Source organism: Podarcis pityusensis (assembly GCF_964106645.2).
Source record: "Podarcis pityusensis genome assembly, chromosome: 12".
NCBI classification, from domain to species: Eukaryota; Metazoa; Chordata; class Lepidosauria; order Squamata; family Lacertidae; genus Podarcis; species Podarcis pityusensis.
In genome coordinates, this window is record NC_138037.1 from 54464940 (window position 1) to 54484083 (window position 19144).

Below are 19144 nucleotides of genomic sequence, written 5' to 3' on the forward strand. Positions count from 1 at the left end.
CAATTGCTGTTCTGCAATCCTTCTACCCCCTTACGTTTTACAATCCTCCTTCTAATAGCGAACTCAGGTGGTGAGCGCTAGCAGGATTGTGGCTAAAACAGGGCCACTGAGAGCAAGAGAGAGGTATTAGCATTGTCCAGGGGAGCCCTGAAGGGACGTGAGTGGCGCTGTGGTCTAAACCACTGAGCCTTGGGCTTGCCGATCGGAAGGTCGGCGGTTCGATCCCCGTGACAGGATGAGCTCCCGTTGCTCGGTCCCAGCTCCTGCCCACCTAGCAGTTTGAAAGCATGTCAAAGTGAAGTAGATAAATAGGTACCGCTCCAGCAGGAAGGTAAACAGCATTTCTGTGCGCTGCTCTGGTTCACCAGAAGTGGCTTAGTCATGCTGGCCACATAACCCAGAAAAACTGTCTGCGGAAGCGGACAAACGCCGGCTCCTTCGGCCTGTAAAGCGAGATGAGCACCACAACCCCAGAGTCATTCACAACTGGACTTAACTGTCAGGGGTCCCTTTACCCTTTACCTTTTTTAGATTGCAATGTAAATTTACAACCCCAAATAGAAAAGGATAGTTTTTGAGGTAGAACCGAAAGGGCTCTATAGCACTGAAGGTGGGCAAGGGAAAAATGTGTTTGAGAACAGTAGCCTTTGGGTATAGAGTCTCAGATCTCGGATTCACAATCAAGCATCATCTGAGTATAATAATAATATTTAGCATTCATTAGTGGTGTGCCGCTGCTCGCTCTGCTTGCCAACCCCTGCCATTCCACCCACATGAACCCCTTCCCACCCCTTGCAAGCATCTTTCTCCTGCCACACATTGCAACTTTTAAGAACCCTTTTCATTTTCTGCCCAATTATGAAGCCACCATCTCTGTCCAGATCCTTTCATACCCGTGCTTTTATTCATTCATCTTCAGACACCACCCAGACTCCTCCTTTCTTGCAACCCCCTTTGCACCCCCATTTTCACCTTCACTATCTGAGCACAAAGTGACTTGGCAGCAGGCTGAATATGGGGAGCAAAGGAGAGAAAAACAGGGGGTGCTAAAACCAAGACTTTGTGCCTGTTCTACAGGATGGATGGTGATAGATACGATTAAGTAAAATATAAGGATTGTCCAGGAGACTCTGTAGGGTGTTTATGTGATTCCTTCCAAGTGACCTTGATATTTGTTGCAGGGAAGACTACTTGTTTATTCAGGAAAAGGCATTCAGGCCTGTTAATTTACAGGGAACTTCCAAGATTTTGATTTATGTAGAACTTGTCTCTGTAAAATGATGGAAAACCACAGAGATTGGTGTTAATGTGCTCTGATCTAGTAATCGGTGCCACTCTGAGCACCACTGTGATTAAACATTGTACTGTAGTGGAATTTATTTCCTCAGCAACGATTAATAGATTGTAGTAATAACTCATGGCTGACAATTAAAGCAGGAGGCAAGCTCCAAATGAGCTGAACTTTGTGGCATCCACCATCCACCATGGTCTTTGCCTATAGTATAAACCACACCTCAGAGTTGCTAGAAAATAGACTTCAAGGTTACTGTTTGCATCAGGAATGCGGAGAAGGGAAGAGGGGAAATCAGCATTGCTGTACTGCAGGGGCTCTTAATCTTTTACACAGTGAGGTGTTTCCCACCCCTCCTCCCTGTCTGCATAGGCTGGTTTTGGAAATTAAGATTTGTTGCAGACCTTAGTGTGAGTGTACTGTAGTGGCCAAAAACATGAGAGCCAGTGTGGTGTAGTGGTTTGTGTTGGGCTAGGACAGGGGAGACCCAGGATCAAATCTCCCCACATCCAGGAAGCTGACTGGGTGAACTTGGGACAGTCACAATCTTTCAGCCTAGCCCACCTCACAGTGTTATTGGGAGGATAAAATGAGGGAACGGTGAGAACTGTGTATGGCACATTGAGCTCCTTGGAGGAAAGGAAGGTGTAGGAGTATAAATGTAACAAATTAAATGAATGCTCCACTGGCACGGCAGCAGCAGGAGGCCCCATTAGCTAAAGTGGTGCTTCAGGTTAAGAACAGTTTCAGGTTAAGAATGGACCTCCAGAACGAATTAAGTTCTTAACCCGAGGCACCACTGTAAGGGATTTCCCAACATTCATTCATTCATTCATTTAATTTCTGTTCTCATCCTGAAGCAAAGTTCTTAACCTGAAGCACTATTTCTGGCTTAGTGGAGTGTGTAACCTGAAGCGTATGTAACCCGAGGTACCACTGTATTCATATTTTATTCTTTTATAAATAGCAATTGGATACTGTCTTCACTACAAGCAGCTCTGCCATTCATGGTTCTCCCTGACCAGTTTTATCCTCATAACAACCCCAGACTTAGTCTGATAGTTTAACCATTACACAAACAGGCCTCTACTTTGAACTCCTTGGCTGCCCATAGGCCCAAGCTAATCTATCCCTCCAGCCTCATGTCTACAATATGGGAATAATAATAATAATAATAATAATTTTTATTTATACCCCGCCCTTCCCGGTTCAGAAAACCTGGCTCAGGGCGGCTAACAACAAATTTAAAACACTTATTTGATGCAACAAAAAACAGCATAAAATACAGTATAAAACGTGAATAACAATAAATTCAGAATTCAAAAATCAATTTAGGGGGGAAATCCATCCAACAAACTTTAGATGATCACCAGGGCTAGCTGGCTAAATTAGCCCTATTTGGGCCAGTGAGGAGACCAGGGGAGAATTAGCTATGGGATCCAAGAGCGGGTAATCTTCATAAAAAGGGAGAAGGGGAGTCAATTGACCTATTGACTTTGCCTCTGTCTTCACGCCAAGGAAAGCAATGCCCAACCTGGTGATAACAGAATAAATGATGCAAGGAGGGAGCTGCAGTCCAAGATACGAAAAGAGGTGGTAAGGGAAAATTTAGCTACTTTAAATGAATTCAAATCTCCAAGGTCTGATGAGTTGTATCCAATGGTACTAATGGAGCCTCTATAATCTTTGAGAATTCTTAAACAACAGGTTAGGTCCCTGTAGACTGAAGGTGGGCAAATGTTGTCCCCATCTTCAAAAAGGAAGTACGGTAACTACCAACCAGTCAGCTTGATGTTGATACAAGGAAAGGTCTTAGAAGAGTTAACTAAACAGTTGGCCTGTGAGCACTTAGAAAATGATGCTGTGATTACTAAGACCCAGCATATGTCTCTCAAAAACAAGTCACACCAAAACACCAAACAAATCTCTTTCTTCGTCTCCTTTTGATAGCGCTACAAACTTGGTGGATCAGGGGAATGCTGTGGACATAGTGTATCTTGATTTCAGTAAGGTTTTTGACAAAGTCCCCCATGAATTTGTACCTGGTTGACTGACCAAATCCAAAGAGTGCTTGCTAATGGTTTCTCATCATCTCACTGAATATCAGGAAGGACTTTTTACTGTTTTACTGTGGGATGGACTCCTTCAGAAGGTGATGGACTCTCCCTCATTTGAGGTTTTTAAGCAGAGGTTGAATGACCATCTGTCATGGATGCTTTAGTTGAGATTCCTGCATTGTAGGGCATTGGACTAGATGACCCTCAGGGTCCCTTCCAATTCTATGATTCTATGAAAATGATTTTGCCCTACTGCAACTAGCTAGATGTTGGGTTAAAACAGTTATTTTGGAAATGGATGGGATCACCAACCATCATCTTGATTTCATTCATCATTAGGGATATTTTCCCTGGTATTTTATTATGTTGTTAGCCACCTTGGGGCTTTTCCTTACAAAGAACGGTGGAGCTATAAGGTTAAATAAATAAATTCTTACCTCTCCAACCACTTTTACATCTTCCCGGCCATACCAGTCAGGCTCATATACTTCATGTAGAGACTCTGTAAGTTTCTTTGAAGCCTCTTGCATGCCTGAAATTTATGAGCACAGAGAACCCATTGTTGACAACTGCTGATGTCACAAATGGACTATGATTTCATCTAGCTTAGCAACTGCCATTGCTGAAGTCAATAAGTATGTGAATTTTGTATATATGGAATAAGGTTAAAGATCAACCTCTGATTATCATTCATTTATTTAAATCATCATCATTATCACAGTTGAACATAAATTTCTACTAAAATTAGCAATAGCTTAGTAAAAATAAACTGATGTGGGTTTTTTGTTTGTTCCCTGCCTAATCTTTAACATTTCTAGTGTATCTGTTTTGTCTTAAAAATATCTCAAGAAAAAATGAGTCAGCTTTGATAAAAATTTCACTTCTTTTAAACAATCCCCCTCCCCCATTTTTACAGGAAACTTTACTGAATTTGATGTTTTGTGTGCCATGAGTGTGGAGACTTCAGATGATCTCAAGACCTGGTTATAATCAGGGAGCAGAAATAGGGAACCAGGGTAACATCAATAGCCCTCCTTTTAACAGAGAACTAGAAAGGAATAGTTGGAGAAAGTATCTCAAAACCAACCCACTTCACCTCATAGGGCAGCCTTTGCCAAACTTGTGTCTTCCAGAGGTTGACAGCTTCCCTCAGCTCTAGGCATTGGCAGAGTTGTTAGTCCAAAACACCTGCGAGGCACTCGGTTGGAAAAAGATGCCATAAGGTATTGTAGGGATAATGGCTGGCACAGAACAGAACTTAGGGTGGAGCTACATCTTACAAGGGATATAGCAGGCATAGGCAAACTCGGCCCTCCAGATGTTTTGGAACTACAACTCCCATCATCCCTAGCTAACAGGACCAGTGGTCAGGGATGATGGGAGTTGTAGTCCCAAAAGATCTGGAGGTCCGAGTTTGCCTGTGCCTGGGATATAGGCTTGGGCTTGGGAATCAGAGGTGGGAACACTGTTTCTCTTTTAGTGCTAATTTGAGGAGGGGGTGGCACATGCTGGGGGAAACCAGCAGCTTGAAAGGACTGCTTTACCCTTCCCTATTGGTGCCGAGATGCAAAAGAGGCACCTCTCATAATTCAACAGAAGAGGGAATGTCAGCAGCTTTAGCTTGCATGACCTGCTGCACCTGCTGATATTTGCTCTCCTACACAACTCCTAAAGGTGCAGAAAGCCTTGTCTTCTTTTTACTGGGTCTTGCACAGACTCCTTGAAGCTATGTCAAAATAGGTTTGTTCCCCATCCAGGTTGTAAACAAGTAAGAAGGTAGCTGGGGGAGAAAAGGCCTTGAACAGAGTCATTTGCATGGGAAAACTGGCAAGCACAGGATTCTTTCCCATGCAAGGATTTGGGAACACGTAATTGCTGAGTTAATGCATAGTTCCATCCTCACACGGTACACTTCAATGAAGGTTTAAGGAGGAAGTTTGGTATATGGCCGGTTGAAGTTAAATCCTTCGAAGACAGAGGTCCTCTGGCTGGGACGGGACGATATGGGATTGAGGGGGCAACTCCCATCTCTTGCGGGGGTGCAATTAGTGCCAGCACCGTCTGTTAAGAGTTTGGGTGTAATCTTCGATACCTCCCTCTCCATGGAGGCGCAGATTGCAGCTATAACAAAGGCGGCATTTTTTCATCTCCGCCAAGCTAAGCAGTTGGCTCCTTACCTCTCTCGCCCTGACCTAGCCACTGTGATCCACGTGACGGTCACCTCCAGACTGGATTATTGTAACTCGCTCTACGTGGGGCTGCCCCTGAGACTGACCCAGAAACTCCAGCGGGTGCAGAATGCCGCAGCGAGACTCCTTACGGGGTCTTCGCTGCGGGATCACATTCATCCGGTGCTATACCAGCTGCACTGGCTCCCGGTGGAGTACAGGATCAGGTTTAAGGTGCTGGTTTTAACCTTCAAAGCCCTATACGGCCTAGGACCCTCGTATCTACGGGACCGCCTCTCCTGGTATGCCCCACAGAGGAACTTACGGTCTTCAAATAAAAACATCTTGAAGGTCCCAGGCCTCAGAGAGGTTAGGCTGGCCTCAACTAGAGCCAGGGCTTTTTCGGCTGCGGCTCCATCCTGGTGGAACGCTCTGTCACAAGAGACAAGGGCCCTCCAGGACTTGACATCTTTCCGCAGGGCCTGCAAGACAGAGCTGTTCCACCAGGCCTTTGGTCAGGGCGCAGCCTGACTCCCTCCTTTGGCAATCTTTACAATACTTTAGTTTATGGTTGCCATCAATTTTGATTTTAATTAATTCTTTGATGTTTTTATAATGTTGCACTATTTTAGTGTTGTTAGCCGCCCTGAGCCCGGCTTCGGCTGGGGAGGGCGGGGTATAAATAAAATTTATTATTATTATTATTATTATTATTATTATTATTATTATTATATGCCCCAGTTGCCCCCACTAGTTACAACATTTCACTACTTTAGCATGGGGATGGGCTAGAATGCCACCATGCTGAGTGTCTTTTTTATTCAGTTCGCCCTCACCTGCCCCCACAACACAGACTGGGGGCTCACAGAATAAGCACAACATAAACTGGCATTTACTATTGGCTCCTGTCTCCTAGGGATCCTGGGAATTAAACTTATGTGACAGACATCAGACCTGTGTTCACATGGCAGTTTTGTTCCATTTCCCCGACATTTCCCTAACTGTTGATTTCTGCGAATTTAGTGTCTGTGTTATTTGCTTCCAGGAAAAAATCCATTTGTAAATAACAGAAATGAGAACTAAACTGAAAAATGATGTCTCCACCATTTTGCTTTCAAGTCTACGAATAACTATCTGTGCATGGTCACAGAGAAGTTATAATTAGTTAAAGATAATTTATTGCAGAATTACATAGAGAGCTTTCTCCCCTTCCATAATGAATGCAGCCGAGTACACCAAACTAGGGTGGTTTTCACCATGCTTTACTCCCCAGGAAGGATCCATTTTCCACATTGCTGCAATCAGTGCAGGTAGCACAAACAGAAATGAGAAAGCATGACTGAGCATAAATGAACTATAGTAGAGCTCTTCAGTTGCTTAAAACACACACACAAGCAAACACACACACACACGCATGACAAAAGCAATGTTCATCCTGACCTATTCTGAGCAAGTACTCTTCAACCCTGTGCAAAATGAATCTACAACAATGAAATGGAAAATGTATTGACTTTTTTAGGTTTACAATGTGGGCGGTCCTCATGCAATGGTCTCTAGCAGTGGCAGACTTCGGGCTTTAAAATTTCAGCAGCGCCCTCTGTGACGCTAAAATTTGTTGGCAACTCACTGTTGCAGCATCCCATGCAGCTTATCACACCCCCCCTAAATCCGCCTCTGTCTCTGGGATGGAGCTTCTAATGCGGAGAATGCACAAATCATCGCTAAGATTTGTGTAGGTATGGCAGCCTTTTCCAAGCTACGATGACCATGTTTTGAGAGCCTCGTTTCAATCCTCAATGCGAAGGCATGATTCATCCAGGCTGGAGTTCCCACACACTCCCAAAGGGCACTGCATAGAGCCTGTCAGCTGTACGGAAAAGCCTATGCAGGCTGCTGTGCAGAACACCCAGACAATTTGTCGTGTCTTGACTGTTGGCCCTACACAATCCTGGAGCTAACTGCATCAGGGCCCCCAGCTGTACCACCAGACCTTGTAAATCCACTACAGTTTATTACGAAACTCATTTCCTGGATCACTACCATAAAGTCTTGGAACAGTGGATGAATAGCAGAAGGGGAATACTGAAGGGGGAAGGGGGACATAAATGGCGTATCTGAGAGTTATCAGTGGATTATAGGAATTTTATTACAGAGAATGGGGAACTGCATCTATTGGTCTAAGGCTAAAGACAGTCATGTGACACTTCGAGGCAAGTCAAGAAAACCACCATGCTTTGTGTGTATGTATAAACAAGAGTGCAGGATGAGGTCAAGTGTTTTTAAAAGTGTCGTTAATTTAAGTGGGTATGAAACCGCCTTATTGGTATCAGCATCAACAACAGCACACAGAGATACCACTCTTCTAGTGCTCAACGGCCATCATAGCAGCTTACAGTCAAGAAGAAAAGATACAAATCAACAAGTTAATTAATATAATTATAGAGCATTCGTAATAAAATAGAAACCAGAGATGATAAAAATCAAATGTGAGCTCATTAAATTATATGTCTCATATTGCAAATGAACTTACAGAGAGCATGCCCTCATATTATATAGAACAACACTGGGACGAGGGGGCACATTATCAAATCTTGAGCAGATTAGTTCAATTAGGTTCTTTGCTCTGAGGTGGTTTTTTTCCATTACTGCCACAGTGGTAGATAAATTAAATGAAACAAGTTCCAGAGATAAGTCAGAACCAGACATGAAAGAATAAGCAATTAATATGTAGAACCAATTTCTGAAACAGTATTATTTGCTGCTAGTTAGCTGAATCATTCCATTTAATAAGCAGATACTAGAAATATTTATGGCCAGATCTCAAGGCAGCAAGAAAAAATATAAAGCTGTTTCACTCCAAGTCAGACCATTGACTCATTAAGCCCAGAATTATTACTCAGACCGGCAGCAATTATCCAGGATGCATTGCTCCAAAAGCAGATCAAACAAAACAAAACCTATATTAAAAGCCAGGCAACCAAAAAATAGTTATTTGGGCACATCCAATTATATATTTACATATTCACACCTCTCCCAAATCAAAACTAGTGGCTGCAACAGTTTCTACACCTCATTTAGTTCCTCTTGACAAAACTGCACAGGGAAAGAGTGTGAACAAGAGGATGGAATCATCTCATCAAAGATGGGATCTCAAGAAGGCCATACTTTGGAGAGCTTTGCCCTTAAAAATATTGGAGCTGTTTATTTCATCCATTTATAAACCTGTCCTTCATCTAGCATTCAAAAGCAAACATAAAACTTATCAAATGCAAGTTAACAAACTAGGACACTTGTGAAGCTGACACTGCAAACCTTCTTCCAGCTCCTCAGACTGTAGTTCGGGGGAAGCCAACATGCTACCCTGCAAAGGTATGGATGACAACTCCCTAATTCTCCCCACTACCCTATCAAAAAAGTCTTCCTGAAACTTTGGCTGTTCATACTTGGCCTACTTGTTGAAAAAGAATCTGACTGCCATGTGCACACACTCTAGTCTAAAGTAGAATTCAGCTACCTGGTTGATTGAAGTGCATTTCTTCTTATCCTAAACTTAGAGTAGATTCCAGTTTTTATTTGGTCAGATAGCACAGACACAACTGATGTTCAGGGAGGGAGCACCGCACTAAAGAGTTATGGATGTTCAGCTGTTAAGTAACAAGATTGGCGTTTCTCATTATGCTGATCATGGCAGCCCGTGTAGGCTAGAAACCGCATTCTTCCAAGTGAATGAGTTTAGCAGGGCCGGCCCGCCCATTAGGTTGGCTGAAGCAGCTGCCTTGGGCGGTAGAATCCCAAGGGGCAATGCCACCCACCTGACCCTGCTACCAGGGTTGTGTGGCTGTGGCAGCTGCAGTGGCTTCTTCCAGCGAGACCTTGCCAAAATTCCACAAGATCTCATGATAAACTCACTGGAAGAAGGCGCTGCTGCTGTGAAACCCCAGTAAGTGAGGCTTCATCGGGGGGGGGGGGGCAGACCTTTTCACTTCGCCTCAGGCGGTGAAACAGGATGGGAAGGGTAACCCCTGGCGTTTAGTCATCTGCCATGACACTGTGGCACCTGGAAAAAGCAACTGTCCAGAACAGGGGTCAACAAACTTTTTCAGCAGGGGACTGTCCACTGTCCCTCAGACCTTGTGAAGGGCCGGACTATTTTTTTTGGGGGGGGGTGTGAACGAATTCCCATGCCCCCAAAATAATCCAGAGATGCATTTTAAATAAAAGCACACATTTTATTCATGTAAAAACACCAGTCAGGCCCCACAAATAACCCAGAGATGCATTTTAAATAAAAGGACACATTCTACTCATGTAAAAACACGCTGATTCCCAGACCGTCCGCAGGCCGACTTGAGAAGCCGATTGGGCAGAATCCGGCCCCTTGGTCTTAGTCTGCCTACCCATGATCCAGAAGCAACCTAACTGTATATTATAAGAGCTACAAAACAAACGATTCATTTGAACTTTTAAAATTTGCAGCGAAAATTAAAATTAAAAGACGCATTTTAACTGCAATTACCTTTAATGGCAGCTAAATATCCCCGGAGCTCTTTCTGGAGTCTAGTACCTTCTGCCTGAAAAGCAATTAAAGAAGCAATGTCATATCACATATGCAACACAGTGGAACAAATGTGGATCTATTGGAGAGATGAAGGGCATTCCCATATCTCTAAATAATTAGCTATCTGCATGCAGCATTTTCTTTAAATAAGAACACTAAGAAAGAAACACCAATGCTGTTCTTCCACTTTAAGTACAAAAAAAATTTCACAAGGTATCTACTGAGCAAAAGAGTAGTATAGCTGGTGTCTACAGCAAAGAAAGAATTCTAGATGGTTGAAACAAACAGCAGATAACATGGTTGTTGCCTGAAAGGAAAGCTGGCTCAAAAGATCCTGCCTCAGCACACACTGTAAGACTAGATGAACTTCTGATCTCCTACCAGCCTCACAGCTCCATGACTCTAATGCGCCAACCCACATCTTACTGAGTTGAATTTTCAGGGAAGCTTTGAGGAACTGGAATCTGAAGAAGTGTCCAGAGCCACAGAGCCAGAAATATTAAATTTCAGCACAGAACGTGCCTGCTCCATGTGACAAGCCACAAGGGATGCAATCTGTGTGTCATCCTGGCCACCAGGGCTTCCTGGGCAGGTAGAGCTACAAAAGGCTTCCTGTCTGCCCTGGTTCTTTGCCTGGGGAGTGACGGTCTCCCTGGCTCTGGTGTGCCTGCCTTGATCTCCTGACACAACGCCTGGTTCCTGGCTCCCAGCTCCACTCCGGCAGCTGCTCCCAGATCAGCCCTGACAAAAAGCAACCCAGAAAAAATGTGGGAGTGCATATTGCAACTTCTGCAAAAAGCAGAGAGAGGGATGGGAATCCACTGAAACTTCTTATGTGCTGCAAGCTACCTCTATTATGGATTCCATCTGCCTCTATCAAAGGAGTATTAACAAAAGAAAGAGGCTCTTGTCAAAAGTCCTTAAGGAGACCTTTAGAGTCAGAAAGCTCTTCTTCATGATACGCTGAATATACTGTGTAATTATGAAAGGCCTACAGACCCATTGCTGGCTGCCTGATAACCTTTAAATTATTCCTTTGAAGCTACTGTTAAGGTGTCAGATTGTAGTCAGAATTTTGCCTGGGGATCTTACCTACACTACAAAAGCATACTCTTTAATCAGCATGAAAAGAAAAAACTTCATTAGCACAAGAAAAAAAAAACACACACACACACACACACACACGGGTGTCCATCTGTAAACTGGGAAATCAGACACATGTTCATTAAGATGGCTGTTATGAAGGTTGAACAGGTTTATATTCCACATAAATGGGGCACATTAGCATACAGCAACACACCATAAAAGAATAAAAATTCACAATTTAGTTTGCAATTTACCAGGATAGGACCTAACTCTGCTTTCATATCTATGGGGCAATGGGCCGTTCCCTTCCATGGCCCCAAATGGATGTTCGCCAAGTGGATCCAACACAAACAGTGGAACTGTCAGATTTTTTAATTTGATGCCTCCTAGTAAAAGAGAAAACCTTGCGGACAGTCTGAGCTACACAGTCCTGATTTATTACCATTGCTTCTCTTGTCAGTCTTAAGAACTGCTGATCTGGGAGCATTTTATGCGAGGGTAAGACTAATTTCTTAAAGAACCTGAGCACTATCCACCTCAACTTGTTCTTTTCAAAAATTGTACATATCTTTGTGGGCATTTTTCCTAACATGTGCCCCAATACAATGCATTTTTGCTATTTTCACTAAAAAAGCATGCATTTTGCACACATTCAGCTTGCAGAACTGCACTGCGAAATCAGAGAAGTGCAATTGTCCATAGAGTTTTGGTTAACATATTGAACCTCAGCACCACACTGATACCTATGGTGGCATATTCTCTTCCACGTTCCTGTTCAGAGTCGAAGGACAGAGAGCAGCTGCTGCTTCTAGCAGTACTGCTACCATGCACTTAATTCTCTAAGTGGGCAAGCAGCAACCGCAAAGAAAAGCAACCAACCGACAGTCCTCTGCCTGTCTCTGGGTGGTGGTGGAAATTTTGCCCTGAGAGTCTGAGGTGGATAAGCTTCCCTGAAAGAGGACAACTCCTAGCAGCCCTTACAGGGGAGTGTTGTATTTTAGGGTACAGTCCATGTGGGGTCACAAGGAAGTCAAAGAGGCTTGGCCTGTATCTCCCATGAAGTTTAGAGGGCATTGTGGGTGACATGTAGGCATTCCATAGCAAATAGGTAAAGGATCTAGTGTGTAGTGGTTAAGAGCGGTGGACTCATAATCTGGTGAACCAGGTTCGCTTCCCCGCTCCTACACATGCAGCTGCTGGGTGATCTTGGGCTACTCACACTTCTCTGAAGTCTCTCAGCCTCACTCACCTCATAGAGTGTTTGTTGTGGGGGAAGAAGGGAAAGGAGACTGTTAGCCGCTTTGAGACTCCTTAGGGTAGTGATAAAGAGGGATATCAAATCCAAACTCTTCTTCATCCATGACAGACAAACAGACGGAGCAAAGTCTGAAAGCTTTAGCTCCTACAATTCCCCCCAGCATTGGTTTCCCATGTTGCCTTACAACAGGGATGGGGAAACCTCTGGCTCTCCAGATGTTGCTGGATCACAAATCTTATCAGCTCCAGCTAGCATGGCCAACAGTCGAGGGCAATGGGTGTTGCAGCCCAGCAACTATCCAAAGGGCCACAGGCTCCCCACTCCTGCCTTACAACTTTACATGCAAACACACATAAAAAGCTTATAAAAGCCAACCGTCATCAACATCAAAGAATCTGACCTCTTGCCTTTTGAAGTTCAGAACATACTCTTCAAACTGTTCATCTTTTGTTTCATCAGCTTTCCCCAGCTTCTGAAGCACCTACGAGAGAGAAGGAAGTAGCAAAGTCTTACCTCGAGCAGAGCACTCAAAATCTCAGCAGAACAATGACATTACTTTAACCCCCTCCATTCATTATTTGCTCGTAACATTTATTATTCTTATATTTTATGCCTGCTGCACACCACAATGCAACACTGATCCCAAATGCACGTCCTTGAGTCTGCTGTTTGAAAACCTAAACCCCAAGGGGGGAGTAGAGATTCCAAACCACAGAGCCATTTTCTGTGCCTCTGTGTGGGCGGCTAGAAACATTTTCAGAGCCAGCAAGGGTCTTGTCCTGCTTTTATGAAGCGATAGATCTTCCTGTCGATGAACAATCCCAGAGGTTCCATTGCAGCAAAGTGTGGGAGAGATTCGGAACAATAACCTCTGTCTCAGCGCATGGTCTTAAAACCCAGACTTGATTAGGCCTCCCCCTACATGTTAAAGTTCATTATACACGGCAGTGATCAGCATTATTCTAATTTGTATGGAATTTTAAACACACAGTAATGGAGAAAGTGAAATGTTTAAAATTGTCCGACTTCTAATGAGGCATGAAATCATCTTCAGCTTAGTTTAGAGCTAGCAGTACATAACATTGGACATAAAACAGTGTTATGAAAAAGCTTTATTAATAAAAAATAAGGTAGGAAGGAACAAGAGGGACTTTTAACAAAAGACTGACATCTTGCCCTAGGAAGAGACTATTGAATAAGATAACCTTTTGTGAAAGTTAAGAGATGTGGTTATGGATTATTCTGCAGGTCTCATGAGAATGCGCTGAGGAGATGCATTACATATGTATAGACACAAGCAGCACAAAATTAAAGCATGAGTTTCCTACATGATGGATTCATTTGGGTACAGAATTATCTACTCCATGTTTCCATCAGAACAGAGGACCATTTAAGCCAGGGCTGGAGATACCTCTCCCTCCAGATATTGCTTGACTACAGTTCCCAGCATTCTTGATCCCCAGCCAGCAGATGAGAGTTGGAGTTCAACAGCTTAGCCAGTAAGAGCACAAGACTCAATTTCAGGGTTGTGGGTTGGAGCCTCACAGTGGGCAAAAGATTCCTGCCTTGCAGGAGGTTGGACTCTCGTTGTCCCTTCTAACTCTACAGTTCTATGATTCAATGAACTTTTGGAGCACTGCAGACTCTCTACCCTTGATCATTGGTCCCCAACTGGTGGGTCATGACTCACAACTTCATTTTGCCCCTACCAATGGTAGGCCTCATCAATGGTGCTACCACTATTTTCTGTTTCTTGGTTTAGGGTTGCTTATGTCTTCAAGAGAAGGAGAAGAGGGTGGGGGGGGGGGAGAGAGAAAGGAGATAGCCAGGCATATATGAACATTTAAAAGGTGGCTCCCTAAAAGGTCACAATCTGAAAATGGGGAAGACTACAGATTAAATATCTAAGTGGCCTTAGACATGTTGCTGAAGGCCGTTCAGCATTTGATGAGAACGTATGCCATTTAAGTGTATTTCTGCATTAAATCAATGTAAAATATGAATGCCCTTGAATGCTCTATGTGTTCTCAGTGTTTGGGCTAAGTGCACTTAAGTCTCCCCACAGCAAACTCAGGGTTATCCCTAGTCAAGCTACATGGGCCAAACAGATGCCCTTGTGAAGTCTAATGGGATTAAGGATAGGGTGGCAGCAACCTGCTAATGTGATCACAAGCAGTCTGGGAATAAAGCTTCATTCTCTTGGCAACAGATGCAAGAGCAGGAATAAAGGAGAATGCAGCTGGGTGCAAATGGCGATGTATTTCCACAGCTAACTCCTCCATATACAAGCAGCTGCCAATAAGGTGGGAGCGGAGATGGGAAAAGTCAGACCATCAATGTCATGTTATGCTTTCTGTATTACTAGGCATTACAGAAGAGAGAAAAAGCAGGCTTGGGGTGGGCATGGGGTGCTGCTCTTGGTAGCAGCCGTGCATCTGTTACAACATCTGGCTTTGCCTCACTCCAAGAAGCAACATAAAAGCATTATTATTTGATTTTGAATGGTTTGACATACTACTGGGCAGGCCGAGTAAACGGAATCCTTGTTTTGCGCATCTGGAATAAACTCAGAATCGGGATGTGACATGTTCTTCCTTCAGAAACACCACAAGCAAGTGAGTCTCCAATTACAGGCTTTTGCCTTTCCTCATTAAGGGTAAATATAAAAACACCATGTTCCTATACAGTAGCCTTTTCATTTTCCCAGTTTGCAACCAAGCAGAAGTTTCCCAAGATGGCTCTGGAAATAAACCAGGTCACATGGACATAGAGAGCATTCCATTCCCTTTGCTCTCCAGCCTCCAAATTCCTGCTTCAGCAGAAACTCAGCAAGGTGGATTTGGGTTACTAGCTACATGGTTCACGCAGAACACTGAGCAATGATCCCCATGGCAACCAAGCCATGTGATCTTGCCCTTTGTTAAGGGTGTTTTTTAAAACAACAACATGGAGTTTCAGTTTCAAATCTGTATAAATCCAGCAGTAGCTCTGCAGCAGCAAGGAGGCCAGACAGGACTTGTCATGGCTGCAGGAAGGCCCAACAGGGCCTGCGTGTCTGTGGGAAGTCCCAGCGGGCAGGCCACAGAATACTGGGGGTGGCCCCCTCCTTGAATTTTTTTGAGCCCTTGGCCCCCCATAGATGGCGCCCCGATGCTTTGATTCTTACTCACTGGACAGAAACAGGACTCAGAACAATAAATGCAGCAGAGCACAAGCTCCTTCCCTAGGTAGCCACAGACTCATAGCATTGTAGCGTTGGACTGTCAGTGGAGGAACCTTTTTGCCCAATGCGAGGCTCAAACCGACGACCCTGAGATGAAGGGTCTCATGCTCTACTGACTGAGCTATTCCGTCAATGTCAGGCGGTTACTGAAAAGAATTCAGTAGGGTGCAGCATGCATGAATATAGGTGAGAACGTTATATTGGTCTGGAGGAAAGAACACGTTGGGACACAACACCCAAGTACTAAAGGAAACCGACCTTCAAAGGTGACCACATTGCTTTTCCAATCCTATGCGCATTTTAGTTTTGTGGAGCACTGATTCAAACACTTTCTGCTGGGAAAGGGACAAAGCTCATTAGAAGAGCACCTGCTGCCTTCCATGCAGAAGATTCCCTGTGCAGTCCTAGCCTATCCAGGTAGGGCTGGAGAGATTCCCTGTTTGAAATCCTGAAAAACCACTGCTAGTCCATGTTGACACTGCTGAACTAGATGGACCCAGTGGTCTGACTCAGTGTAAGGCAGCTCCCTGTTTTATTCCCAGGAAGCACTGGCTCAGGTTATTAAGTGGAAGCAGCGGCGATGGCTCCAATATCATCAATTGTATGAGTCATTCAAAGTAGACAAAAGAAAAGGATTCACAACAGAACCATCTAGACTAGAGAATGACCTGATTAACTCTAAAGTAAAGACGCTTTCTAAAATGTACCGACTCCTCCTTGAATGGGAAGTCAAGGAGAAGGAGGTAAAATCTGTCATGATAATATGGGCACAGGACTTTGGTTATAATATCTTAATGAAGGATTGGGGAAACCTCTGGAAAATTAATATGAGATTCACTGCTTGCTACACACAGAGAGATTTTTTTTTAAAATGCAGTATTGTTGGTACAGGACCCCTTTAAAATTATCCAAAATGTACAAAAACGTATCAAATAAAATCTGGAGATGTGGAGAAGCAGTGGGATCTATGCTGCATATGTGGTGGACATGCAAAAAAATTAAGGAATTCTGGGATGAAATATATATGGAACTTTAAAAAATGCTTAAGGTTGTGTGTATATATATATATATATATATATATATATACCCCAGAGCCCTTGCTTCTCGGAATATTAGGTCCTGGCATTCCAAAAAATGCAAGGGAACTATTTTTCTATGCGACAGTGGCCACAAGAATTTTAATAGCCTCAAACTGGAAAGGAGGGAAAATACCATCAAAGTCGGAGTGGCAACAAAAATTAATGGAATACGCAGAGCTGGCTAAGTTATCAGGAAAAATAAGAGACCATGCAGATCAAGTATTTTTTAATAAATGGTATCTATTTAAAAGTTACATTAAAGATTGTAACAGTATGAAGTCTGTGGCAGCCTTTGAATAGCTTCTGTAATCCACTGAATAAGTTTAAGAAAGTACATTATCTTTGATAAGTAATTATTAAAAATAGAGATGAATAGTGCACTAGATAAATACATATTTAAAGCTACATGAAATTGGCAGGAAGTCATTGGAAACCAAAAGAAGACTGTGATAAAGTATAACATATATTGATAATTTGTTTGTTGTTCATTTTTTATTATGGATAACTTTGATTTTGTGTTGTTGTTGTTGTTTTAAGCTCAATAAAGCAATTTAAAAGCAAAAAAAAAGTGGAAGCAGAGGCAACATTCACTCAGAGGGAGGAGTCTGAAAGGCTAAAGGGTAGGAGAAGACATATCAAGCAAGACAGTAAAAAGAGCTCCCTAAGATCCAGCTTTCTTAGGCTGTCTATTTTGGAAAGGATGGGGTTTCTAAACAATGGACAATTGGTGGCAAACAAGTCACCCTTTTAGGTTTGAAGTGCTTTCATTAAAGAGTATGAACATAATCCCATCCCAGTCTGAAGGTTCCTATTGGATGCTCTGCCAATAGAGATTCAGGCAGCTGCCTTCTGCTTTAACCTTTAAGCACCTACTAGAATACCTCCTGGGACGTGTGTGGCGCTGTGGGTTAAACCACAGAGCCTAGGGCTTGCCGATCAGAAGGTTGGCAGTTCGAATCCCCACGACGGGGTGAGCTCCCGTTGCTCGGTCCCTGCTCCTGCCAACCTAGCAGTTCGAAAGCACGTCAAAGTGCAAGTAGGTAAATAGGTACCACTCTGGCGGAAAGGTAAATGGCGTTTCTGTGCGCTGCTCTGGTTCGCCAGAAGCGGCTCAGTCATGCTGGCCACATGACCCGGAAGCTGTACGCCAGCTCCCTCGGCCAATAAAACGAGATGAGCGCCGCAACCCCAGAGTTGGCCACGACTGGACCTAATGGTCAGGGGTCCCTTTACCTTTAGAATCCCTCCTGACTACCATAAGCCTAGAGCTGTTGTGCATGAAACCCACCCAGCACAAAAGTTGGCTTGTTAATAGCACTGTGCTGCTGGACAATATTATACCCTCTCACAGACTTGAGAGCCCTACTAGTTACTCTGAATTAGGCTGCTCACACTGGATGCAATCAGATTCTCTTTAAATTAAATGATTCTTTTGCTCTCTGGGCCTTCTAAAAGTTCTGTCAGTCTTAATCCAAATCACTGCCAATGTCGTTTTGAGATGTACTAAATTTAATTGCATTTTTTTTCCTACAAGCAATCCTTCCACACAAGTCTGTTTAGAATATAAATTTGATGGACCCAAACATGGTTTTTTTCTTTGTACCAGAGGGAAAATATCCATAGTTAACACCTGAAATTAGAAAATCCAGAGTTTGATGTAAATGAAAAAGCCACAGCAAAATATAAAACAATCCAATCCAAGTCCATCCTGTCCTATATTTGGGAGAGGGGGAAGAAAGAGAACAGGGCCACTAACAAAACTCACCTCTTTTCATATCTTTGGGAAAATAGTAAAATAGAATACTGCTCTAGTGAAACCATATGTTCAGTTGGGCTGTCCACCTTAATATGTATGTTTTTAGCAGCTCATTAACAAACTAATTGCCTATGAATCTGCTCTAATGATAGCTATCAGAGATTCCAGTTCACAATGATCATCAGGAAAGGGGGTGTGTGTGTGTGTGTGTGTGTGTGTATTTAAAAACTTCAGGGTGCCAATGTTATCACACTTTCCAATGCCTTTTTAAAAAACATTTGATAGCCCAAAAGAGACTTGGCAAATCCATTTTTCAGCATTGCAAGAATTCAAATATTCCTGTTATTTATTTCACATATAAACTTCACTATTTCTTCTTTATCTGGGTTGTTTGACTTATATAACTTAGAATACTATATTTTTTAAATGTGCTGATATAAAGAGATTTAGCTGTATCATTTCCCCTCGTTATTGGGAGAATTTGTTCCATCTGTTGTTTTTTCTTCAAATGATCTGCAATTCCTCTGCTTATTCCCTCATTGAAAGATCTTGTGTTTACTGAAGTAAATTGGTTGGTATAATTTTTTTGCTTCTTCAGATTGTAATTACTGGATAAACCCATTTGAAATAAATACATATTGGAATCCATTGTCTTTAAGAGGAGAACA

The 19144-nt window shown here is 43.1% G+C and overlaps 1 protein-coding gene across 4 annotated transcripts in view; it reads right to left on the bottom strand.

Moving 5' to 3' along the window:
- The window catches only part of LOC308459945 (amphiphysin-like), a 94687-nt gene that overhangs the window by 31821 nt on the left and 43722 nt on the right, over positions 1 to 19144 (bottom strand). For all 4 annotated transcript variants that reach the window (XM_080975863.1, XM_080975860.1, XM_080975862.1 and 1 more), the window contains exons 2-4: positions 12819 to 12899; positions 10033 to 10087; positions 3786 to 3880 (exon numbers count right to left, since the gene is read on the bottom strand). In XM_080975863.1, the coding sequence (XP_080831989.1) occupies positions 3786 to 3880; positions 10033 to 10087; positions 12819 to 12899 (231 nt within the window). The remainder of the gene's footprint in view (positions 1 to 3785; positions 3881 to 10032; positions 10088 to 12818; positions 12900 to 19144) is intronic.